Genomic DNA, 26,947 nt, shown 5'->3' with positions numbered 1-26,947 from the left:
TGCTAGGGGGATCCCGACCCTTCTCCGTGTGCTGGCATGCCTGTCTGAGAGCACAGACATCTGCTCTAATGAAAAGAGACTTAGCATCAGTCAGTCAGTTCTGCTGCTGGCGGCTGGCTGCCATTGTTTATCTATAGGCGTAATTTAGAACGCATTCGGCTTAGTAAATCCACAGATTAGAAACCATGGTGGTGGTGGGATTTCCCCTGGTGGAGGGATTTGATGAGATAGGCATTGATTAAGCAATCAGGGTTGTGATAGTTATGATGAGTGCTGCTGTGGCAAAGATGAATGGATGTTCATTTGTTCATTCCTCTAGTTACCTTGGCTCTATTTGGATATATATTTGTCTGTAGATCAGAGAATATAAGGAAATATACCTACCACTCTACAGAGTACCTCACTACTCTATCCTCCAGAGATGCCAAATACCATGTGCAGTGCATTAGAGAGAACAAGGCGTATGTGTGTGTGTGTGCGCCTGTCCAACGAGGCCAAAGAGGTTCCATTTAAACCTGTGAGTCCAAAAGCATCCTCAAAGGAAAAACAGAAGAAAAAGAGATAACGTTTCCATTGTGTTGCTTCGCCCTTCTGAACCCCACATCAATGAGACACCGTAGCAAAATAAGATTCATTTCCCAGGTTCCTCTGCAGTAGTTTGACCTTTGACACCTAGCTTTCCCGCTGAGTGCTATATTGTTAACCTTGAGAGATACACATCCCTGGCCTGCACTGGAGGTTGCTTGCTTTGCTTTCGTTTAAAAAGTGAACTGTTTCCAATAGGGCCTAGCCACAACCCCCCCCATCCCCTCTCTTTCACACTCTCTATTGTTATCTATCTCTCCCTAATATCTGTAGGAATCCCTCATCAAAACTAAACTATAAGGCATGGGGTACGGATGGATATGAATCTCGGCACTTGCACTCATTTGTTCACCAGCTGTTTTATCTCCCTCTCTTCGTCTCTCTCCCACACTCCCTCCTCCCTGACCACTCTTTCAGATCTTTCCTTTGTGTGTGTACTCTCACAGTGAATTGGCTGAGTTGGAGACAGCTGCAGGTTGTTTAAAACACATACATTCTCAATCTCATGTTAACCCAGAAGTGTGTGTGTGTGCGTGTGTGTGTGTGTGTGCCTCCCACTTTACCACTTGAGAGTATGCAACCAAGTAGCTATTCCCTGTAATTGTTTCAAAATTATACAGTTGATGTTGGAAGTTTACATACGCCTTAGCCAAATACATTTAAACTCAGTTTTTCACAATTCCTGACATTTCATCCTAGTAAAAATTGCCTGTCTTAGGTCATTTAAGATCACCACTTTATTTTAAGAATGTGAAATGTCAGAATAATAGTAGTGAGAATGTATCATTTCAGCTTTTATTTCTTTCATCACATCCCCAGTGGGTCAGAGGTTTATACACTCAATTAGTATTTGGTAGCATTGCCTTTAAATTGTTTAACTAAGTTCAAACATTTCGGGGAACCTTCCACAAGCTTCCCACAATAAGTTGGGTGAATTTTGGCCCATTCCTCCAGACAGAGCTTGTGTAACTGAGTCAGGTTTGTAGGCCTTCTTGCTCGCACATGCTTTTTCAGTTCTGCCCACAAATGTTCTATAGGATTGAGGTCAGGGCTTTGTGATGGCCACTCCAATACCTTGACTTTGTGGTCCTCAAGCCATTTTGCCACAATTTTGGAAGTATGCTTGGGGTCATTGTCCATTTGGAAGACCCATTTGCGACCAAGCTTTAACTTCCTGACTGATGTCTTGAGATGTTGCTTCAATATATCCACATAATTGTCCTCCCTCATGATGCCATCTACTTTGTGAAGTGCACCAGTCCCTCCTGCATCAAAACACCCCCACAACATGATGCTGCCACCCCAATGATTCACGGTTGGGATGGTGTTCTTCGGCTTGCAAGCCTCCCCCTTTTTCCTCCAAACATTACGATGGTCATTATGACCTAACAGTTCTATTTTTGTTTCATCAGACCAGAGGACATTTCTCCAAAAAGTACGATCTTTGTCCCCATGGCGGTTGGAGCAGCAGGCTTCATCCTTGCCAAGTGGCCTTTCAGGTTATATAGGACTCGTTTTACTGTGGATATAGATAATTTTGTACCTGTTTCCTACAGCATCTTCACAAGGTCCTTTGCTGTTGTTCTGGGATTGATTTGCACTTTTCGCACCGAAGTACGTTCATCTCTAGGAGACAGAATGCAGCTCCTTCCTGAGCGGTATGACGGCTGCGTGGTCCTATGGTGTTTATACTTGCAATTGCTACAAACCAGCTTTGTCAGAAGGAATGGGTCAAAATTCACCCAACTTATTGTGGGAAGCTTGTCGAAGGTTACCCGAAATGTTTGACACCCAAGTTAAACAATTTAAAGGCAATGCTACCAAATACTTTGAGTGTATGTAAACTTCTGACCCACTGGGTGATGAAAGAAATCAAAGCTGAAATCAACAATTCTCTCTACTATTATTCTGACATTTCACATTCTTAAAATAAAGTGGTGATCCTAACTGACCTAAGACAGGGAGTTTTTTATTAGGATTAAATGTGAGGAATTGTGAAAAACTGAGTTTAAATGTATTTGGCTAAGGTGTATGTAAACTTCCAACTTCAACTGAACATACCATAAACAGACAAATAAATACAGAAAAAAAAGAAACAGAAGTCACTTGAACCCAGTCTGACACAAAGAGAAGATTCATATGGGAGACAAGCCTCTACACAATCTATATACACACTCCATTAACCACGTAGAATATACATATTTTTACTATTAATTATAGGTAGCCCTTTTTCTTTTATTCTATGCTTTATGTAAATATTCTGCTAACAGAAATCCACAATGGACAATAAAACTTTTACATTTCTCCTGATCACTCAGCCACATAATGCTAGAGTATATCTGAAATAAGATCAAGTGTATATCGTGGTAGAAAAGGCAATAAAGGATAAAATTAGTTTAATTCTCTATTTATTCGAATTTACAATAGTTACATAGTCTTTCCTCTTCCATTTCACCACAATACCGACCTGTTTTAATATGCAGAGACAATATCCCTGATCTTACCTGTTTCAATAAGCAGAGATAATATCCCTGATCTTACCTGTTTTAATAAGAAGAGACAATATTCCTGCTCTTACCTGTTTCAATAAGCAGAGACAATATCCCTGATCTTACCTGTTTTAAATGCAGGGGTAATATCCCTGATCTTATCTGTTTCAATACGCAGAGGCAATATCCCTGATCTTATCTGTTTCAATATGCAGAGGCAATATCCCTGATCTTACCTGTTTCAATACGCAGAAACAATATCCCTGATCTTACCTGTTTCAATACGCAGAAACAATATCCCTGATCTTACCTGTTTCAATACGCAGAAACAATATCCCTGATCTTATCTGTTTCAATACGCAGAGGCAATATCCCTGATCTTACCTGTGCACATAGCGATCTCTTGTTTTTAGGTAGGTTAAACCTAATATATCTCTCACACACGAATTCACCCTTAATCAAACAAAAAGTTATAAATTTGGGTTTATGATTCATCTCCTCCACCCATTCTTTTTTCATATTGCATCAACAGTTTAAAAAAAATCATATCTATGTCTCCCTTAATTTGGTTTTCATACAGATGTTCACAGTCAGACTGTTGAAAAAGGTCAGACATTTCAGTTTCTCAGGCTCCCCCTATGGATAGATCCCATTGAAAAACTTTACTAACTATTCTGGCAGTTGGCATATCCAACAGTCTATTCCAAAGTCTCACCATTCACACCTTCCATCTCACCTCACAGGGTTCCCAGCCCATGTCCCCTATTATTGCAAGTATAGGTGCAAACTTGTGGACACCTAAAAAGTAACGTACTGCTCTGTTATGAACATGTTCATTTTTAAAACACGTCTTAGCACCCCACACTCGTGCTGAATAGTCCAGAACAGGACACACGCATGTCTGACACAGTTTGGAATACGAGGCATAACCTATATCTTTGAGTGGTTTAGTTTTTCCTATAACTCCCCGAAGAACTCTACTTGCTGAGTCGGCCAGGACAGATGTTGGTGTATAGAAAGGTAATATGTTAATCAATAAAAAGACCCAAATATTTATAAATGCTAGTAAACTCCAAAGTGTCTCCACCAAAACAAAACTGAAAAACACTTCTCTTAGTAGCTGGTTTTCTAAATGCATTATCCGTGTTTTTGTCTGGTTAATCATGAGTCTCCATCTTTTACACCAATTGACTGTACATAATAACACGTTCTGCAGGTCTTGTTCTGTTTCTGCCATCAAAATAATATAATCAGCATATAAAAGGATACTTAGCATTTCATCACCATATCTTACTCCAATATTTAACTGTTTAACTTATTTTGCCAAATAATTTATAATCAAAGCAAACAAAGTCGGTGATAAGGTGTCTCCTTGTTTTACACCCGAGGGTGTGGGAAACCAATCTGTACGATATTCATTAACACGCACACAAGCAATTGGTACTTTGTAAAGAGACTGGATTGCTTGATAAAATTTCTCATCAACCCCTGTCTTTAACAAACTATAGGTTAAAAGATCCCTATTTACGCAATGAAAAGCTTTCTGGAAATCAATGAAACATGCAAAAGTATGCTTCTCTTCAGGTAATCTATTTCTGATTATTGTACAGACCAAGAAGATATGATCTATACAGGCTCTGGATTTACCAAAACCATTTTGTTCTTCTGCCAGAATGTTTTGGTCCTCCAAAAATGTAATTAGCCTATTGTTGAGGATGGATGAATATAATTTATAAACTGTACTTAATAAACATATGCCTCTATAGTTCAGTGGCACTCTGGGTAATATTTTGAAGATTTGGGAATGGGATTCACTATAGACTTATACCAAGTGAATTGCAGTATACTGTACTCAAAACATATTTGTCTGCAGGTCAAGAAATGCCAAACCCCTAGGAGGCAGTATGTTCAAAACTTTAGACATGCCACAACAGAGATCCTATTAAATTACTAGAGGGATGTGTCATAAACCCTGTAAGCTCCATAATGGGGTTGAAAATGGCAGCCATCTTGGTCAGGGAGAAATCCAAAAACAGTCTAATTGGAAGGAATGGTAGAGGCATAGGTGATGTATTTCCTGCTTTTACTTATGCAGGAAAATAAAAGTAAGACATGTGATGTATCAGAAATGGTGTCATGGAATTATAGTCGACCTAAAATTTTGTCATATAATTATAAATACAGTTTATATGGGTTTTATACAAATGTGCTGTATAAATAGCCTCTAAAATATATGGAAACAGACCAATGTCTCAGATTTTGTTTTCTTGGAAAGCTGTGAGTGCTATTATATGATACAATATTCAGTACTTGATGCATTAACAACTTGTCCTATCATCAACTGATTTCAGCCAGTGTATGGTTGTGGATTGACTGCATTGTTTGAATGGAATGTTGGAATATTAGCAGTTCATTTGAAACATTAATGGAATCATTCCTCTATAACTGTCTGGCTAGCTAGCTAACACACATACAGTGCAGATATATTCTTCACATTTATTGTTTTACACAATATCTCAGCGCCAGCAAACCATGTTTGACCATCTACCTGACCAACATGGCTGACAATAGGAGAACCATAAAAAGGCTAAACCATTCTAGTATTCTAATTCCTATTTCTATGCGTGCAGCCTATCTGTAACCATGACTACTGGACGAAGCTAGACAACTTTTCCGCAGTTTCAGAGAGGGCTTGGATGAAGGCACCGCCAACCGAGGGTAGAGGACCTACAGGCGAAAAGAAGTGCGGAAGTCCTAAAATAAGAAAAATCATGACCACAAAATCCCCGGGCACGAGCCCTCAAAGGTGGGTATAGCGTGGACCGAGTGTCAACAAACGCTGCTCAGACTACCTTAGCTAGCTAACTTACTAACGTAGTACTGTAGTTAATTACGGTTCGCTTACGTAGCTAGCTAACGTTAGCTAGTTACAGAGAAACACCGTTGTTGACTTTTTTGTCAGTTTGCTTTCGAGCTAACTTACTTGTGGTGCATTATGCATATAACTAATGTAAAGCTAGCTAGATACTAGTTGTCTAGTTTGCTAGTTAGTTAGCTGGTTAACTAGCTAAATGTCTTACATCTGTGTCTTTCTAGATGCTTGGCTACCAACAATGCAAAACGTGTGCCACTGACACAGAAAAAGGCCACTGTACCCAGCTGTCCAGTACCAAGCAGGGTACCAACAAAGAGACTCACCTCTCTGCTACCAAGGTCTGCTAGACATGCTGCCAGTGCCAGGCCAGCTGGCTGCACCCAGAACCACATAGAGCAGTAAGTGGGTTGCTGACACAGGAGTTTGGTGGCACCTTAACTGGGGAGGACGGGCTCGGGGTAATGGCGGGAGCGGAATAGGTGGAATGGTATCAAATACACCAAACACATGGTTTCCATATGTTTGATGCCATTCCATTTCCTCTGTTCCAGCCATTATGAGCCAACATCCCCTCAACAGCCTTCACTGTACACAGGTACTGGTAGTCTTTCCCTAACAGTGAAATGCTTACTTACAGGCCCTAACCAACAGTGCAATTTTTAAGTAAAAAATGGGTAATAGGTGAACAATAGATAAGTAAGGAAATAAAAACAATAGTAAAAAGACAGTGAATAATAACAGAAGCAAGGCTATAACAGTAGCGAGGCTATAACAGTAGCGAGGCTATAACAATAGCGAGGCTGTATACAGTCACCGGTTAGTCGGGCTAATTGAGGTAGTATGTACATGTACAGTTGAAAGCGGAAGTTTACATACACTTAGGTTGGATTCATTAAAACCCGTTTTCAACCACTCCACAAATGTCTTGTTAACAAACTGTAGTTTTGGCAAGTCGGTTAGGACTTATAATTCACTGTATCACAATTCCAGTGGGTCAGAAGTTTACATACACTAAGTTGACTGTCCCTTTAAAAAGCTTGGAAAATTTCAGAAAATGATGTCATAGGCTAATTGGCATCATTTGAGTCAATTGGAGGTGTACCTGTGGATGTATTTCAAGGCCTACCTTCAGACTCAATGCCTCTTTGCTTGACATCATGGGAAAATCAAAAGAACTCAGCCAAGACCTCAGAAGAAAATTGACCTCCAGAAGTCTGGTTCATGCATGGGAGCAATTTCCAAACGCCTGAAGGTACCACGTTCATCTGCACAAACAATAGTACGCAAGTATGAACACCATGGGACCACGCAGCCATCATACCGCTCTGGAAGGAGACGCGTTCTGTGTCCTAGAGATGAAGAAGTGCAAATCAATCCCAGAACAACAGCAAAGGACCTTGTGAAGATGCTGGAGGAAACGGGTACAAAGTGTCTATATCCACAGTAAAACGAGTCCTATATCGACATAACCTGAAAGGAAATGTCCTCTGGTCTGATGAAACAAAAATAGAACTGTTTGGCCATAATGACCATCGTTATGTTTGGAGGAAAAAGGCGGAGGCTTGCAAGCAGAAGAACACCTTCCCCACCGTGAAGCATGGGGCTGGCAGCATCATGTTGTGTGGGTGCTTTGCTGCAGGAGGGACTGGTGCACTTCACAAAATAGATGGCGCATCATGAGGAAGGAAAATTATGTGGATATATTGAAGCAACATCTCAAGACATCAGTCAGGAAGTTAAAGCTTGGTAACAAATGGGTCTTCCAAATGGACAATGACCCCAAGCATACTTCCAAAGTTGTGGCAAAATGGCTTAAGGACAACAAAGTCAAGGTATTGGAGTGGCCATCACAAAGCCCTGACCTCAGTCCTATAGAAAATGTGTGGGCAGAACTGAAAAAGCATGTGCGTGCAAGGAGGCCTACAAACCTGACTCCGTTAACCAGCTCTGTCAGGAGGAATGGGCCAAAATTCACCCAACTTATTGTGGGAGGCTTGTGGAAGGCTACCCGAAACGTTTGACCAAATTACAACAATTTAAAGGCAATGCTAACAAATACTAATTGAGTGTATGTAAACTTCTGACCCACTGGGAATGTGATTAAAGAAATAAAAGCTGAAAGAAATCATTCTCTACTATTATTCTGACATTTCACACTCTTCAAATAAAGTGGTGATCCTAACTGACCTAAGACAGGGAATTTTTACTCTGATTAAATGTCAGGAATTGTGAAAAACTGAGTTTAAATGTATTTGGTTAAAGTGTATGTAAACTTCCGACTTCAACGGTAGGTATGGTTAAAGTGACCATGCATATATGATAAGCAGAGAGAAGCAGTAGCATAAAAGAGGGGTTGGTGGGTGGCGGGACACAATGCAGATAGTTTGGGTAGCCAATGTGTGGGGGCACCGGTTAGTCGGGCTATTTGAGGTAGTATGTACATGAATGTTTAATTAAAGTGACTGTGCATATATGGTAAACAGAGAGTAGCAGCAGTGTAAAGAGGGGTTGGGGGGGCACACAATGCAAATTGTCCAGGTAGCCATTTAATTACCTGTTCAGGAATCTTATGGCTTAAAACCTGTTGAAGCCTTTTGGTCCTAGACTTGGTGCTCCGGTAATAGAGAGAACAGTCTATGACTGGGGTGCGTGGGGGTCTTTGACAATTTGTATGTCCTTCCTCTGACACCACCTGGTATAGAGGTATCTGGATGGCAGGCAGCTTAGCCCCGGTGATGTACTGGGCCGTACGCACTTCCCTCTGTAGTCCCTTGCGGTTTGAGGCTGAGCAGTTGCCGTACCAGGCAGTGATGCAACCAGTCAGAATGCTCTTGATGTTGCAGCTGTAGAACCTTTTGAGGATCTCAGGACCCATGACAAATCTTTTTAGTTTCCTGAGGGGGAATAGGCTTTGTCGTGCCCTCTCTGCGATTGTCTTGGTGTGTTTGGACCACTCTAGTTTGTTGGTGATGGTGGACACAAAGGAACGTGAAGCTCTCAACCTGCTCCACTACAGCCCCGTCGATGAGAATGGGGGCATGCTCGGTCCTCCTTTTTCTGTAGTCCACAATCATCTCCTTAGTCTTGGTTACGTTGAGGGATAGGTTGTTATTCTGGCACCACCCAGCCAGGTCTCTGACCTCCTTCTTATAGGCTGTCTCGTTGTTGTCGGTGTGCAGGCCTACCACTGTTGTGTCGTCAGCAAACTTAATGACGGTGTCGGAGTCTTACCTGGTCACGCAGTCGTGGGTGAACAGGGAGTACAGAAGGGGCATGAACACGCACCCCTGAGGGGCTCCAGTGTTGAGGATCAGCATGGCAGATTTGTTGCTATCTACCCTCACCACCTGGGGGCGCCCCGTCAGGAAATCCAGGATCCAATTGCAGAGGGAGGTGTTTAGTCCCAGGATCCTTAGCTTAGTAATGAGTTTTGAGGGTACTATGTTTTTGAACGCTGAGCTGTAGTCAATGAATAGCATTGTCACGTAGGTGATCCTTTTGTCCAGGTGGGAAAGGGCAGTGTGGAGTGCAATAAAGATGGCATCATCTGTGGATCTGTTTGGGCGTTAAGCAAATTGGAGTGGGTGTAGGGTTTCTGGGATAATGGTGTTGATGTGAGCCATGACCATCCTTTCCTCAGATGTGAAACCTTTTAATCCAGAAATATTTCAGCTGCAATTGATTCATCACTATAAAAGAGACACAGTCCACTTTCTTCACATGAATAATTTTTGGGTCTTGCTCGTTATTCACTACCACCAGAACTTCAGAGATACTCATTCTTTCTACCCTTTTGACCGCCTCTGCATAGGAGACTCAACTGCCCTGAGTTTGGAAACCTCAGTCTCTTTCACCCTATTCAGGTATTCCAAGAATGTCGCCACATGTTCTCCACTACAGTTACAACACCTTGCTCCTTGACTGTTATCTTCTGCTACACATTCAGAAACCCCTTCAAAGTGATCTTTCTCACATCTCGGGCTTCTTCTTACTGGGGACACTTTCTACATGTCCAAACATTTTAAAACGATGACATTGCAAAGACCTGGATATAAAATCTTTGACTGGATAGGACATAGTTCACTGGAGTCAGGTGGGACTCCACATCAAAAACACAAGAGCAGATGAACTCTTCTCTTTCCTGCCATTAACCAAACAATTCATCCTACGTTCATTGACCACTTCCAAGAATATTCTTCAGTACATCAATGTCAATTTTCTTTCAAGACTCCAGAAATTACTCCCTTGACAGGTGCCCTTTTCTGTAGCTCAAAACATGACACATCATAATCACAAAGTTGCCTGAGACCCAACAAAAAAAATCGAAACACTTTTTGTGATCTTCACCAACTTTACTTTACCGAGAGCTTTCATATTTCAACGGATTCACCACGTTTTGGCACCAATACTCCCAGAAAATGTAGTCGTACCAGATATATGATGGGTTATTATAAACACTAGTTTCCTTTCCCCCTTAAATTTTGCTTCTTTTACCATTATTTTGTACAAAAGTCCTTTCTTCCTCACTTCCACCGCTATCCGATTCAAGTTCCACATCCTCTTCCCGCCATCTTCTCCATAATTTGTTACAGTAGCTAGCAAACTACTTCGACAATTAATTAATGTGTAACAGAGTGTAGGTGCCTCGTGCATTACAGTAATCATCATGTGATTTGGAAGTGTGAGCTTTGGGTCCATTTGAATGAATTGTTTGCATGCTCTGATTGGTTGCAGGTATGACAAGAATGCACCTCCACCTGTTTCCTATGATCCATGTCCTGTTCTGTAATCTGCAGAGAGAAAGGGCAGAGTTGCTACTGTCTCCAAGTCCCACGGTTAGAATTGAAATTAGAATAAATGTATTTTATACAGTATTTTATTTAATTCTTGGTGTTCATAAACAGTTGACAAATCTATCCAGTCTGTGTTTGTATTAATGTGTTAGCTGTAAGTATCCTGAGTACAACGTGTTTGGCTGTGTGGACTTGGAAACAGCTAGGTACGAAACGTGGTGATGCATTCAAATTCTTTTTGACTCACATTTCTGTAAAAAAAAATCAAAACATTCCCTTTACAAGTCAGAATGTTGAATAAACTTCATTTGAACCTACTTTGCCGATTGTCTGTGGTTTTGGTCGAATTTTTTTACAAAATATCCACAGGAAACTGTTATTAACCCGACATGAAAACGCATCTCTCTGTGTGATAATCAAGATTTGTTTGCTCCTGACCAAAGGCGCATGCACAAGACGGAAGTACAGGCGGCGCATGCATGTAACCGAAGTCTGCATGTGTTTACATGGTTTTGAGCATGTGCCAGGTGATATACATTTAAACGGCAGTACCAGCGCTCTAAATGTTGGGTGAGCAATACTTTCCTGTGGATATTTTGTCTCAAATTTCAAGCGGCTGAAGGACAAACCGGTAGAGTAAGTTCAAATGTAATGTTATTAAATATTCTGGGTTGTATGCAAAACTTTGACAATTTTGCACTGCTGTTTTAGACTTTATCAAGTATTGATATAAAAGTATATTTATTAGGCAAGGAGACAGCTAGCAAGTGCCCAGTTCATGCCTTTTTTTGACCCAGCCTTATTGTAATTTGTGTTCTATTAGTCTGCCACCTGAGATTCTAATGAAGATCTTGTGGAACCTGGATGCCTCTTCTCTCTACTGCATTGGCTACGTCAACAAGCTATTATATAAGCTGGCCAAAAACAAGTAAGGATACTTTATATCCGGAGGCAGTAAGACTCTTCTTCACTATCTATTGACCCTATTCAATCACATAATAGTTGAATATGTTGTCTAATTTTCTTGCAGTGCAATGTGGCGTAAAATCTATTCTGCAAAATATGGGGAGAGTAAGAAATTGAAGGCCAAGCACATGGACGAGGTTCAGTATAATTTCAATTGAATAACACTTTTAATTATCCCACTAGGGACAAAGTAGAGGGCAAGCTTGCAAAGCAGTGTGAATTCAAATACAAGAAGCAGATACAAACATGCACAGCATACATATTACACACTACTTATTTACTTTACAACATGAAATATTTACATACCCAATCTACACTGAGTGTACAATACATTAGGAACACCTTCCTAACATTGAGTTGCACACCCTTTTGCCCTCAGAACAGCCCAATTCTTAGGGGCATGGTCTCTACAAGGTGTTGAAAGCATTCTACAGGGGTGCTGGCCCATGTTGACTCCAATGCTTCCCACAGTAGTGTCAAGTTGGCTGGATGTCCTTTTGGTGGTGGACCATTCTTGAAACACACAGGAAACTGTTGAGTGTGAAAAACCCAGCAGCATGGCACTTCTTGACACATTCAATCCGGTGCACCAGTTCTTGATGCGCCTATCACCTACCACCATACCTTGTTCAAATATTTTGTCTTGCCCATTCACCCTCTGAATGGCACACATACACAATCCATGTCTCAATTGTCTCAAGGCTTAAAAATATTTCTTTAACCTGACTCCTCCCCTTCATCTACACTGATTTGAAGTGGATTTAACAAGTGATATCAATAAGGGATCATAGCTTTCACCTGGATTCTACCTGCTTTCACCTGCGAAACTACCTGCCCTCCACAGGACACCTACAACACCCGATCACAGGAAGCCAAAAAAGATAATCAAGGACAATAACCACCCGAGCCACTGCCTATTGACCCTACTTCCATCCAGAAGGCGAGGTCAGTACAGGTGCATCAAAGCTGGGACCAAGAGATTGAAAAACAGCTTATATCTCAAGGCCATCAGACTGTTAAACAGCCATCACTAGCACAGGGAGGCGGCTGCCTACCTACACACTTGATATCATTAGCCACTTTAATAAATGGAACACTAGCCACTTTAAGCATGTTTACATTTCTCGCATTACTCATCTCATATGTACACTGCTCAAAAAAATAAAGGGAAGACTTAAACAACACAATGTAACTCCAAGTCAATCACACTTCTGTGAAATCAAACTGTCCACTTAGGAAGCAACACTGATTGACAAATTTCACATGCTGTTGTGCAAATGGAATAGACAACAGGTGGAAATTATAGGCAATTAGCAAGACACCCCCAATAAAGGAGTGGTTCTGCAGGTGGTGACCACAGACCACTTCTCAGTTCCTATGCTTCCTGGCTGATGTTTTGGTCACTTTTGAATGCTGGCGGTGCTTTCACTCTAGTGGTAGCATGAGACGGAGTCTACAACCCACAGAAGTGGCTCAGGTAGTGCAGCTCATCCAGGATGACACATCAATGCGAGCTGTGGCAAGAAGGTTTGCTGTGTCTGTCAGCGTAGTGTCCAGAGCATGGAGGCGCTACCAGGAGACAGGCCAGTACATCAGGAGACGTGGAGGAGGCCGTAGGAGGGCAACAACCCAGCAGCAGGACCGCTACCTCCGCCTTTGTGCAAGAAGGAGCAGGAGGAGCACTGTCAGAGCCCTGCAAAATGACCTCCAGCAGGCCACAAATGTGCATGTGTCTGCTCAAACGGTCAGAAACAGACTCCATGAGGGTGGTATGAGGGCCCGACGTTCACAGGTGGGGGTTGTGCTTACAGGACGTTTGGCATTTGCCAGAGAACACCAAGATTGGCAAATTCGCCACTGGTGCCCTGTGCTCTTCACAGATGAAAGCAGGTTCACACTGAGCACATGTGACAGACGTGACAGAGTCTGGAGACGCTGTGGAGAACGTTCTGCTGCCTGCAACATCCTCCAGCATGACCGGTTTGGCGGTGGGTCAGTCATGGTGTGGGGTGGCATTTCTTTGGTGGGCCAAACAGCCCTCCATTTGCTCGCCAGAGGTAGCTTGACTGCCATTAGGTACCGAGATGAGATCCTCAGACCCCTTGTGAGACCATATGCTGGTGCGGTTGGGCCTGGGTTCCTCCTAATGCAAGACAATGCTAGACCTCATGTGGCTGGTGTGTGTCAGCAGTTCCTGCAAGAGGAAGGCATTGTGGCTATGGACTGGCCCGCCCGTTCCCCAGACCTGAATCCAATTGAGCACATCTGGGACATCATGTCTCGCTCCATCCACAGACTGTCCAGGAGTTGGCGGATGCTTTAGTCCAGGTCTGGGAGGAGATCCCTCAGGAGACCATCTGCCACCTCATCAGGAGCATGCCCAGGCGTTGTAGGGAGGTCATACAGGCACGTGGAGGCCACACACACTACTGAGCCTCATTTGGACTTGTTTTAAGGACTTTACATCAAAGTTGGATCAGCCTGTAGTGTGGTTTTCCACTTTAATTTTGAGTGTGACTCCAAATCCAGACCTCTATGGGTTGATAAATTTGATTTCCATTGATAATTTTTGTGTGATTTTGTTGTCAGCACATTCAACTATGTAAAGAAAAAAGTATTTAATAAGAATATTTCATTCATTCAGATCTAGGATGTGTTATTTTAGTGTTCCCTTTATTTTTTTGAGCAGTGTATATACTGTATCCTACACTATCTATTGCATCTTGCTGTCGCTCTTGCTGCTTGTGAGTCTCTGATCCACCTCTATGCAGACGACACCATTCTGTATACTTCTGGCCCTTCTTTGGACACTGTGTTAACTACCCTCCAGACGAGCTTCAATGCCATACAACTCTCCTTCCGTAGCCTCCAACTGCTCTTAAAAACAAGTCAAACTAAATGCATGCTCTTTATCCGATCGCTGCCTACACCTGCCCGCCCGCCCAGCATCACTACTCTGGACTGTTCTGACTTAGAATATGTGGACAACTACAAATACCTAGGTGTCTTGTTAGACTGTAAACTCTCCTTCCAGACTCACATCAAACATCTCCAATCCAAAATGTAATCTAGAATCGGCTTCCTATTTCGCAACAAAGCATCCTTCACTCATGCTGCAAAACATACCCTCGTAAAACTAACCATCCTACCGATCCTCGACTTCGGCGATGTCATTTACAAAATAGCCTTCAACACCCTACTCAACCAATTGGATGCAGTCTTTCACAGTGCCATCCGTTTTGTCACCAAAGCCCCATATACTACCCACCACTGCGACCTGTACGCTCTCGTTGACTGGCCCTCGCTTTATACTCATCACCAAACCCACTGGTTCCAGGTCATCTACAAGGCCCTGCTAGGAAAAGTCCCATCCTTATCTCAGCTCGCTGGTCACCATAGCAGCACCTACCCATAGCACGCACTCCAGCAGGTCTATTTAACTGGTTACCCCCAGGGCCAATTCCTCCTTTGGCCGCCTCTCCTTCCAGTTCTCTGCCGCCAATGACTGGAACGAACTACAAAAATCTCTGAAACTGGAAACACTTATCTCCCTCACCACCTTTAAGCACCAGCTGTCAGAGCAGCTCACAGATCACTGCACCTGTACATAGCCCATCTATAAATAGCCCAAACAATTACTTCATCCCCTACTGTATTTATTTGTTTATTTTGCTCCCTTGCACCCCAGTATTTCTACTTTGCACATTCACCAACTGCAAATCTACAATTCCAGTATTTTTAATTGCTATATTGTATTTACTTCGCCACCATGGCCTATTTATTGCCTTTACCTCCCTTATCTCACCTCATTTGCTCAGATTGTATATAGACTTGTTTTTGTACTGTATTATTGACTATGTTTGTTTTACTTCATGTTTAACTCTGTGTTGTTGTATGTGTCGAACTGCTTTGCTTTATCTTGGCCAGGTCACAGTTGTTAATGAGAACTTGTTCTCAACTTGCCTACCTGGTTAAACAAAGGTAAAAAAAATAAATAATCTTAGCCTCTCTCACTGCTCATCCATATATTTTATACATATATTCTTATCTCATTCCTTTACTAGATTGTGTATTAAGTTTTGTTGTGGAATTGTTGATATTACCTGTTAGATACTGCTGCATTGTCGAATCTAGAAGCATAAGCATTTCGCTACACTCGCAATAACATCTGCTAACCATGTGTATGTGATAGGATTGCAGTCAGAAACTTCCAGAAATTTTCTGGAAATGTTCCATGGGAAGTTAAGCCCGGGAGTTTGGGGAATTTTGCTTAAATTCATCAAAAAAGGTAGCATATAACAGTGAACCTTTTGTGGGATACACATAAGGCAATTCTAGGTCTTGTGGCATATTTTGGTTAAACTATCCCAAATTCAATGGAATTGCAACTCTGTGCATGCACAGTGCATTCTTCCATCACATGTACAGATGATTCTCAAGATCTTGCATACTAATGAGATGCTATTGAGTCCACACTACTACACTGTCTGAGCCATTGGACTACATGCTTTCTGCTAAGTTTTAATTACAATACTGGGTGGGGTGAATATATTTTATGACGTACATGATTTTTTGTTAACTAGTAAATAGTAGCCGACTGCAAAGTGTGTTTTAAATCATTTATAACCTGTTAACAATTTCTGCTAGTTAGTTTTCGCTACCATGTGGGGTTTAGCTTGCTTGAGCATTCTAACTGAGGAGTGTTAATTCACCTGTTTTCATAGATGTTTCAATTTAAAACATGTATCTTACAAAGATGCAGAATCATCTGGCCAAGTGCATAAAGTTTGCCCTGCGCTCACAACAATCAAATCAAATCAAATTTTATTTGTCACATACACATGGTTAGCAGATGTTAATGCGAGTGTAGCGAAATGCTACACTCGCATTTCCTCTACTTCTATTCGAGGGGAAAATGATGACTCAGACACCATATTGATAGCAACAGCTCATGGTCCTCCTGGAATCAGACGTTTTTTTGACTCAATGGAGGAACATAAAGAAATGCTGATGAATGTCTTGCTCGAGCTGTGTATGCAACTGTTTCACCTCTGATGCTCACAGGCAATGTGTATTGGAAGAGATTTCTGAATTTTCTTCGCCCAGCATACACCTCTCCAACCAGTCATGCTTTATCTACTCATTTGCTGGATGCAGAGTTCAAGTGAAGGTCAAGCAAATCATTGAGAAAGCAGACTGTGTTGCAATCATCTCTGATGGGTGGTCGAATGTTCGTGGGTAAAGAATAATTAACTACATCATCTCCACCCCTCAACCAGTATTCTACAAGAGCAGATACAAGGGACAACAGACACACCGGTCTCTACATTGCAGATGAGCTGAAGGCAGTCATCAATGACCTTGGACCACAGAAGGTATTTGCACTGGTGACAGACAATGCTGTGAACATGAAGGCTGCTTGGTCTAAAGTGGAGGAGTCCTACCCTCACATCACACCCATTGGCTGTGCTACTCATGCATTGAATCTGCTCCTCAAGGACATTATGGCACTGAAAACAATGGATACACTCTACAAAAGAGCCAAGGAAATGCTTAGGTATGTGAAGGGTCATCAAGTTATAGCAGCAATCTACCTCACCAAGCAAAGTGAGAAGAATAAGAGCACCACATTGAAGCTGCCCAGCAACACTTGTTGAGGTGGTGTTGTCATCATGTTTGACAGTCTCCTGAAGGGGAAGGAGTCTCTCAGAAATGGCCATATCAGTCTGCCGATATGGACAGCCCCATCAAGAGGAGCCTCCTGGATGATGTATTTTGGGAGAGAGTTGTAAGCATCCTGAAACTCCTGAAACCTATAGCAGTAGCCATTGCACGGATTAAGGGAGACAATGCCATCCTGTTTGTAAATGTAAGAGAAGAAATCAGTCCTGCCCTGACCACTTCACTGTTGCTCCAAGCAGAGGAAACTGCAGTTCTGAAAGGCATCAAAAAGTGTGAAGACTTCTGCCTGAAGCCCATATACGCCACAGCGTACATGTTGGACCCCACGTATGCTGGCATCCTGTCAGGTGCGGAGATCAAGGCCTATGGTGTCATTACTACCGTGTCTCGCCATCTTGGCCTGGATGAGGGCAAGGTTCTTGGCAGTCTGGCGAAGTACACTTCCAAGCAAGGGCTTTGGGATTGAGATGCAATATGGCAGTCGTGCCAACATATCATATCACCTGGTGGAAGGGACTTTGTGGATCTAAGACTTATTCCTCTGTTGCATCGATCATCATCCTCCAAATCCCACCAACATCAGCTGCCTCAGAGTGCAACTGGTCCTTGTTTGGGAACACACACCAAAGCACGCAACAAGCTGACCAATACAAGGGTTGAAAAATTGGTGGCCGTCCGGGCAAATTTGAGTTTTTTTTTTAGCCGGACAACGAGCCATCCTCAACAAGATTGGAAAGTGACAGTGAAGACGAGGCCTCAGAGTCTGATGTTCAAGAGGTGGACATTGAGGAAGTTCAGGGAGAAGACATGGAAGACAACCAAAGCTTAGTTTCTAGATTATCATTTTATGTTGAAAATGTTTTTGGGAGATGCGATGGATCATTGGGGATCATTCAATATTCCCTTTATTTTGTTGTTCAGTGAAATCCTTCCATGTGAAGAGTCAACTCATTTAATTAAAGTTCAATTAGTAACTACATTTATTTATTTTCCATTTGGAAGGATTTAATCATTTGCTATGACGTCTACTTATTAAGATAAGGTAAAATGTTTATGTTTCTGTCTCCATATCATATGGTAAATATATCCAATGCAAAAAACATCTACATTTAAATGGTATTAATATAAATTTGCGTATATTCCTGTTAATTCCCACAGAAAGTTTCCACCTCAGAATATTCCCCAAAATGTGCAACCCTAGTATGTGACCAATTAAAATTGGATTTGATTCACCTGATCAGTCTATGTCATGGAAAGAGAAGGTGTTCCTAATGTTTTGTACACACAGTGTATATACATAATACAGCAGTTTTTTTCCCCTCAATGTATTGAGCATGTGAATGGGTCATGATTTAGTATGTAAGTGAATACTGTATGCTTGTATGTACTAATATAGCATTATGAACCAAATGTATTATCATGTGTCTGGTCCTCCATTCAGGTTGTGGAGAAGCTGAGTGTGATGAAAGTTCATGAGAGACCAGGGGGCTACTGGAGAAGGCTGTACTTTAGGACCATAGCTGGCTACAACCACACCAAGTGGTTGAAGGAGCTGAGAACCATCAATCCCTTCACAGGCCTTCCCAGCCACACAGAGAGAGTCCTCAGGTTAGTAACTGTACTGGCTCTGTAGCTGAGGCTACACTGTAGACAATACCAGTATTGTCAGAACATACTATTTGAAACTCACGAGCCAGAATGCCTTACATAGCCCAAACAATATGTAATGTTTGGGCTATGCAATACCTTTGTTGAAGGTCCAATGCAGTCGTTTTTATCTCAATATCAAATCATTTCTGGCTAACGATTGAAGTACTGTAAAACGTGTTTTAATCGCAGTCTCAAATAGTCACCTGTCCCTTTTAATAGCTGGCCAACCGCACGCTGTAGCAAATACACGCCTGGGTCTAAATTAATAGTTTACGACGTTACCATTGAATTACCATTAATTGTTTACAAGGTTTAATGTTTTTATTTGTTACATTAAATAATAAAGGCAGTCATCCATTTTTATCGCGAGTATGAAGCTGCTAACCATGGGCTGCTTGAAAAAGAAAAGGAGAGCCGCACACTAACCTAATATCCAACATCTTCGTCTGGGTTTAATGACAAACACTGCGGGTCACTAGTTTATATAGTGTCAAAGGACACGTGTCTGTAATCATGGCCAGGTGTGGCCTGATATCATTGGTTAATTCTCAGATATAAGAATAATATACAAAAAACATGAATGGATAGCATACGATCATAGATACAATTTGGCTACATAGGCCTACAAACTATTAGTTTGTAGAACAAAAGAGGGAGAACTGACTTGCCTAGTTAAATAAAGGTAAAATATATATATTTTTAAATGAATGGCTTCAGATCAAAGTCTACGTTGAGACCGAAGGGAGGAAGGGTCTTAAAATGAAAGATCCAGACAGCCTCTCATTTAGCAAATAATTATCGAGGTCACCCCCGCTCCTAGGGAGGGTGACATGTTCAATGCCGATATAGCGTAGGGACGAAATCGAGTGGTTCGCTTCCAAAAAGTGGGCCGCAACTGGGTAAGTCGAGTTTTGCACCTAATGGTGCTCCGAGAATCGTACTTTTAATTTAAGCTCGCGCACATCAATTTTATAAGATAAATAACTGCCTTAGTGGAGCACATGATAACACCTTTGATTGGGATCTGTTTCCCTGTTTTGGGGGTGTTTTGAAGGATCTACATTTGTAAGTTCCAGTACACTTGTAGTTTCCAGCCATTGGCTGCTAACAGCTGAGAACACCTAGCACAAAAAGAGTCTACTTCGGGAGTACAGACCATAGATTGTGGTACAAACCCCCAGACATCAGCTGATTGACCTCTAGTGGCGAAAGTTTAAAAAAAAGAAGTTTTTGTCACATACAGTGCCTTGCGAAAGTATTCGGCCCCCTTGAACTTTGCGACCTTTTGCCACATTTCAGGCTTCAAACATAAAGATATAAAACTGTATTTTTTTGTGAAGAATCAACAACAAGTGGGACACAATCATGAAGTGGAACGACATTTATTGGATATTTCAAACTTTTTTAACAAATCAAAAACTGAAAAATTGGGCGTGCAAAATTATTCAGCCCCTTTACTTTCAGTGCAGCAAACTCTCTCCAGAAGTTCAGTGAGGATCTCTGAATGATCCAATGTTGACCTAAATGACTAATGATGAATACAATCCACCTGTGTGTAATCAAGTCTCCGTATAAATGCACCTGCACTGTGATAGTCTCAGAGGTCCGTTAAAAGCGCAGAGAGCATCGTGAAGAACAAGGAACACACCAGGCAGGTCCGAGATACTGTTGTGAAGAAGTTTAAAGCCGGTTTTGGATACAAAAAGATTTCCCAAGCTTTAAACATCCCAAGGAGCACTGTGCAAGCGATTAATATTGAAATGGAAGGAGTATCAGACCACTGCAAATCTACCAAGACCTGGCCGTCCCTCTAAACTTTCAGCTCATACAAGGAGAAGACTGATCAGAGATGCAGCCAAGAGGCCCATGATCACACTGCAGAGATCTACAGCTGAGGTGGGAGACTCTGTCCATAGGACAACAATCAGTCTATATTGCACAAATCTGGCCTTTATGGAAGAGTGGCAAGAAGAAAGCCATTTCTTAAAGATATCCATAAAAAGTGTAGTTTAAAGTTTGCCACAAGCCACCTGGGAGCCACACCAAACATGTGGAAGAAGGTGCTCTGGTCAGATGAAACCAAAATTGAACTTTTTGGCAACAATGCAAAACGTTATGTTTGGCGTAAAAGCAACACAGCTGAACACACCATCCCCACTGTCAAACATGGTGGTGGCAGCATCATGGTTTGGGCCTGCTTTTCTTCAGCAGGGACAGGGAAGATGGTTAAAATTGATGGGAAGATGCAGGACCATTCTGGAAGAAAACCTGATGGAGTCTGCAAAAGACCTGAGACTGGGACGGAGATTTGTCTTCCAACAAGACAATGATCCAAAACATAAAGCAAAATCTACAATGGAATGGTTCAAAAATAAACATATCCAGGTGTTAGAATGGCCAAGTCAAAGTCCAGACCTGAATCCAATCGAGAATCTGTGGAAATAACTGAAAACTGCTGTTCACAAATGCTCTCCATCCAACCTCACTGAGCTCGAGCTGTTTTGCAAGGAGGAATGGGGAAAAATTTCAGTCTCTCGATGTGCAAAACTGATAGAGACATACCCCAAGCGACTTACAGCTGTAATCGCAGCAAAAGGTGGCGCTACAAAGTATTAACTTAAGGGGGCTGAATCATTTTGCACGCCCAATTTTTCAGTTTTTGATTTGTTAAAAAAGTTTGAAATATCCAATAAATGTCATTCCACTTCATGATTGTGTCCCACTTGTTGTTGATTCTTCACAAAAAAATACAGTTTTATATCTTTATGTTTGAAGCCTGAAATGTGGCAAAAGGTCGCAAAGTTCAAGGGGGCTGAATACTTTCGCAAGGCACTGTACACATGTTTAGCAGATATTTTTGCGGGTGTAGCGAAAGAGGAAAATAATTATCCTGTCAAGGAAAAGTTTTTCCCGAAATAGAGGAATATTAAGACAAAATAAATGTGACACAAGCTAGGTTTCCATCCAATTGGTGACAGATTTTCATGCGAATATCCTAAAATCCACATAAAGAAAATCTGTGCATTTTCCCACCAGTGGTGTGTTTCAGGTTGTGGATAAAAAATCAGCATGTGATGTCCTAGTGCACACACAATGTACTTTTTCATTTTCATGGACTGAATACAATTCTAAAGTTCAATGTGTTTCCATCGCATTTTCATCTCTACCGATAGGTTTGTCGCAAATGTGCCTACTCTAGTCTTACGTGCGCTCTAGCCAACAGCTCGCAGATACAGTCTACTTGTTGAGATTATTATTATTCTGGATAAGAAGGAGAATATTTGTATTTGTCAAACGGTAGTCAAGCATTGATCATCATGTCACCAGAATAAGACCCTCAATATTTATCACCTTGCACTTTCACCACCCTGTGAAGTTCATCACTTATTTAATCTGTAGCCTAATATACTGCATATCCTGAGTTGTAATGGGAAGACCACACACCATATCGTTGCGTGACTCCAAATTGACTTCAATATGATGGCTGTTATATCAATATTTGCACATAAAGGTTTTTCCACCTTCATTTGATGACATTATTAATTGTACAGACACAAATCGATCCCACCGTGTCAAATTAACAAATGATCTGTCTGCATTTCAATCACATCTTTCTGGATTTGTTTTTCTACGATATGTAACTGTGGTTGTAAATGTGGTTACAGTGTGTAAATGATAACACATTAGTGCAGGAAATGAAGAAATGTATTAAAATGCTGGAAGTGACTGCTGGAATTAAACCATTAAAGATGCACTACGCAGAAATCGCTATTTCCTGGTTGCAAAAAAATCGAATAGTTTGCCTAATTTCTGTTTGTGACGAAACAAGGAAGTATAGTGTAGAATCATTGTACCATCTAAACCCACTGAAATATATTTTCCATAACCAAAAATGGTGTATTTTCAGCTGTTTGAAGCTGGTGTACAAAATCGAAAGTAAAACTAAACTTAAACATAGAAGCATAAAAATACGTAGAACAGATCTACCACTTCTTAGACTTGCTTTCAATGAGAATGCTAGAAATGTGTTATAGATGTATGTGAATTTGGTCAGGTCACCCCAAAAGTTATATATTGCAGCTTTAGCTATGCAAATGTTTAACGGTACCTTACTGTGATTGCTTTAAAATAAAATGCTTAGGCTTAGCAAGGAGTAATTTCTCAAGCAAAATTTTTGCTAGGGCTGTCTGGGAGTGTTTTGAGTGAGGAGGGGAAAATTGAAAACTAGCTGTTATTGGCAGAGGGGTTTGGAATTGTCTTATTGGTATTAACTAATTTACTGCATCACCAGGCATACCAAAACTCCATCCCTCCAAAACAGGCCGCAATTTCAGGCAGTCTTTTTAAACAGCTCTTACAAAAAAAGGGTCATTATCATAATTTTCACAACTTCACAGGATTATTCAACCTCATAGCGTGGAAATATATATAAAACACAAAGAAAAATCACATTTTTGACTGCACTGAGCCTTTAAGAACGTATTACACATCAACCAGTTATTTGGCTACTATTTTCTATGCCTGCACCGATATGACAATATCCAATATTTTCCTTGCTGAAAAAGACAACATTTTAGCTGCCTTTTAAGCATTCTAGTTCAGTTAAATAGTTAAAAGACACACATGGACGCAGCGGTCAAAGGCACTGCATCTCATCTTCCCTGGTTCGAATCCAGACTGTATCACATCCGGCCGTGAATAGGGCGATGCACAATTGGTCCAGAGTCGTCCGGGTTTGGCCTGTGTAGGCCGTCATTGTAAATAAGAATTTGTTCTTAACTGACTTGCCGAGTTAAATAAAGGTTACACACACCACACTGACCAAAAAGTTATTTTGTTGGTATTTACGTATGTCCACATTACCAGTAAAACATAATCAAAACCTATTTCTTTCACTTACTTGCTGTGCTGTTTCGTTGTTAATTTGTTCAGTCGTTTCTCATACTATGGAACGCCGTTTGGGTCTGCTATTTAAATAAGCTTGTTGACCAATCAAGACCTGAACATGACTGCACGTCACATAATATTTTAACGCTTTCATAAATGTTTTACGTAGTTATTACACGTTGATTACACTATCACTCGTATTTCATGTGTCACAACGATTCATCAAAACGTATGCTATGATGCTGGTAAAGTTATCTCATGCACCTACAGTGCTGGTCATAAAAAAAAGCTAGCTAGCTCATGGATGCAAAGAATGTTCTTCCCCCAAAACATAGCAAAACGTTAATCTGTTTCAGTAGCTATAGTTAGCTAGCTAATTATATAAAATAACCCTAATTTATAAGACAGTTCTTATTTGATTAATGGTGGTCAGACCCATCTATGTGAAGCTAGCCACAATAAGGATTAGCCACAATAGTGGACTTTGTGTTTGGACTTCAAAATAAAAGTGTGTTATTGACAGTGACGCAAATGAATACAAATGGTCGAATTATGCCATAATTGAATAGATCATGCTAACGAGGTTGGAATGTTATATAAAATCAACAAAATAAATGTTTTTAATTTGACAAAAATCAGTTGAAATCACACTGGATGTATTATACTTTAGAATTGCATTGGGGGCATACTTATTTCACTGTAAAGCCTTACCTATGGATTGTGGATCAATGACATGGGGTATCAGTCTACTCAGTGACACACAGAGAACATTAGCATCGTAGCTCTTATTGCGGGACTCTGAAACAACTGTGAATTTAGCCACATGTATTGTCAACCTATGTGTATTGAACTCTATTCCCGAGGAAAAGCAATACTGCGTGGATGTTAACTCTGAGTCTGTTAACTCTGAGGAAGACGTTGGAAAAAAATATTGTGGGTATTGAGTAGACTGTTACCCCATTTCATTGCTTCACATTCCAACCTTGTTTAACATTATCTAGTCTAAATATAGCATGATTCCATCAAATGTAACCTTCTGCATCACTTTCACAGAGGTACTTTTATTTTGAAGGCAAACTGCAAATTCCACTATTGTGCCTAATCGTTATTGTGGCTAGCTTCACAACACATAACCCGGTCTTGTCGAGCATCACTAGCCAGATGAAGCTAGCTGGCTGCTTATAACATTAGCTTTGGGCAACAGGATTAAGTAGCTGGCTAGCTATTTATTTTCATGAACTGAATTTCAATAGGTGAACAACTAGCTAGCTAATGGCTATCTGGCTACCAAGCTAATACTTACAACGATTCCTAAATAATGGCTAAGAATAATGAAAATGACTGCAGTTTCTACTGGTCATTGTTTTCAAGCTGGTTGTATTGGTGCTAGCTAGGTACCAAGCTAAGGCTAGCTACCCCAGATGTTGTAGTCGAACAAATAGCTTGCCTTGCACGTGCAAATTCATGACACACAACATTCTATAGTAGAACTGTGTTATTTGACGTGTCAAATTAAAAGCTTATTTAACGCTTCAAATAGTGTTATTTGACGTGTATCTTTTTTGACACGCAAAGACCCAAACGGCGTTCCATTGTATGTCGTGAAGCTAATAGCAGTGACGCTATCACTGTGTAACTCCGGTAGGGCAACATGTGTACCGGGGCTCGACCAGTCGGCGAAAGCCAACATCTCCCACGACAGAGAACGGCTGATTGTCAAGGGCAATGAGTTGTCTAGCTGAAATGTTTTAACTCTTTCAAATAACTGCTCGACTTGATGACTGCTCGATCCACACAGCAGACATTGTGGGCTAGGTTAGGAATGCTGTGTTGCACGTGTAGCGCAAAATTTTACATGTCGTTATTACATAATGTACCTATGTTTATATAGGTACATCAGCTTTGACATCGGTTTTGCGCATCGGCTTTAAAATAGACATCGGGCCGATACTGATGTTGACATTTTTAGCTAATACCGGCCGATTCCGATATGTTCACAGATTTTTATATCGTGCATCCCAAGTATTTACATAGCTATAACACCGTGGGATATCCAGGCTTCATTCAGCGCTGTCAAGGTAATCTCATATTCTCTCTGCCAAGTTAAAAATGGTGTATTTTGAAGCGCTTCCCTGTTATTCGGGGTTCAGGTTAAAGCATGGAGATTAGGGTTGTGGTGAATAGTCAGACAACAAGTAAAGGTGTTTTGGGTGCCAGCGTGCGTCTTTCAATCAAGTGCGAGGTGCTACGTGGACTAAATAGGCAAACTAAGCAGTTGAGTTGTTTGTAAAGAAAAGGGCGGGCTGTACATTGATCCTGCTGCTTTGATTGGGTAGAGCGAAGGTGTATTTCTCAGTTCACTCACTTCTCTTCATAACTTCACCTGAATCCGATCACTTCTCACTTGTTTCGGTCTGATCATTTAGATTGCTGCTGCCTCGTGTTAGCCTGCTGCTATGATAAATCAAATGGCGAAGGAAGTTTTGCTAGCCTACCAAGCTATCAATGTGCATAATATCTAACAAGCGGGTAGGGAAAAAATGTGAACTGCACAGGCTGACTAAGTGACAGCAAGCTTGTCTGACCACTGCAAGTTTAGGACACAGACATCCCTCTGCGTGCTGCTCCTAATCTGCAGTTGTTTGGTCTATAAACATGCAGGGGGATAGGTATTTTGACAACATATATTTAGGCATATCCAATCTGACTATCAACTGTCAATTTACAGATCCAATTACGAATACGACTATGGCCATTTCGGCACACCCCTAATGGAGATGATACGAGCCTCCAAAATATAAAACGCCTTGGTCGTTCCACCATCTCCATCTCAGATTGTTCTGAAATTGTTCCTGCAACATTATTTAGTTGAAATATAATTTGATCTGAGATACTACGATAAATGATTGCATCCAGATTGGCCATAATCAATTAAATAACATCAGATTTGGACCAAACATTTTTTCTAACAATGAGTAAGACATGAAGAATCCAAAGACATGGTCAAAAGCCACCCAAGG

General features: G+C 41.2%; 1 protein-coding gene across 3 annotated transcripts in view; it reads left to right on the top strand.

Annotated features, from left to right (window-relative positions):
- Positions 1 to 5,481: 5,481 nt before the first annotated feature.
- The window catches only part of fbxo15 (F-box protein 15), a 35,236-nt gene continuing 13,770 nt past the window's right edge, over positions 5,482 to 26,947 (top strand). For all 3 annotated transcript variants that reach the window (XM_090189715.1, XM_021620462.3, XM_090189714.1), the window contains exons 1-5: positions 5,482 to 5,880; positions 6,171 to 6,347; positions 11,566 to 11,670; positions 11,773 to 11,845; positions 18,832 to 18,998. In XM_090189715.1, the coding sequence (XP_090045841.1) occupies positions 5,771 to 5,880; positions 6,171 to 6,347; positions 11,566 to 11,670; positions 11,773 to 11,845; positions 18,832 to 18,998 (632 nt within the window). In that variant the 5' untranslated portion in view covers positions 5,482 to 5,770. The remainder of the gene's footprint in view (positions 5,881 to 6,170; positions 6,348 to 11,565; positions 11,671 to 11,772; positions 11,846 to 18,831; positions 18,999 to 26,947) is intronic.

This window comes from Oncorhynchus mykiss, chromosome 11, assembly GCF_057628025.1.
Source record: "Oncorhynchus mykiss isolate SJ-2025 chromosome 11, ASM5762802v1, whole genome shotgun sequence".
NCBI classification, from domain to species: Eukaryota; Metazoa; Chordata; class Actinopteri; order Salmoniformes; family Salmonidae; genus Oncorhynchus; species Oncorhynchus mykiss.
Note: the sequence above shows the minus strand (reverse complement) of the source record. Positions and strands in the feature narration are given on the sequence as shown.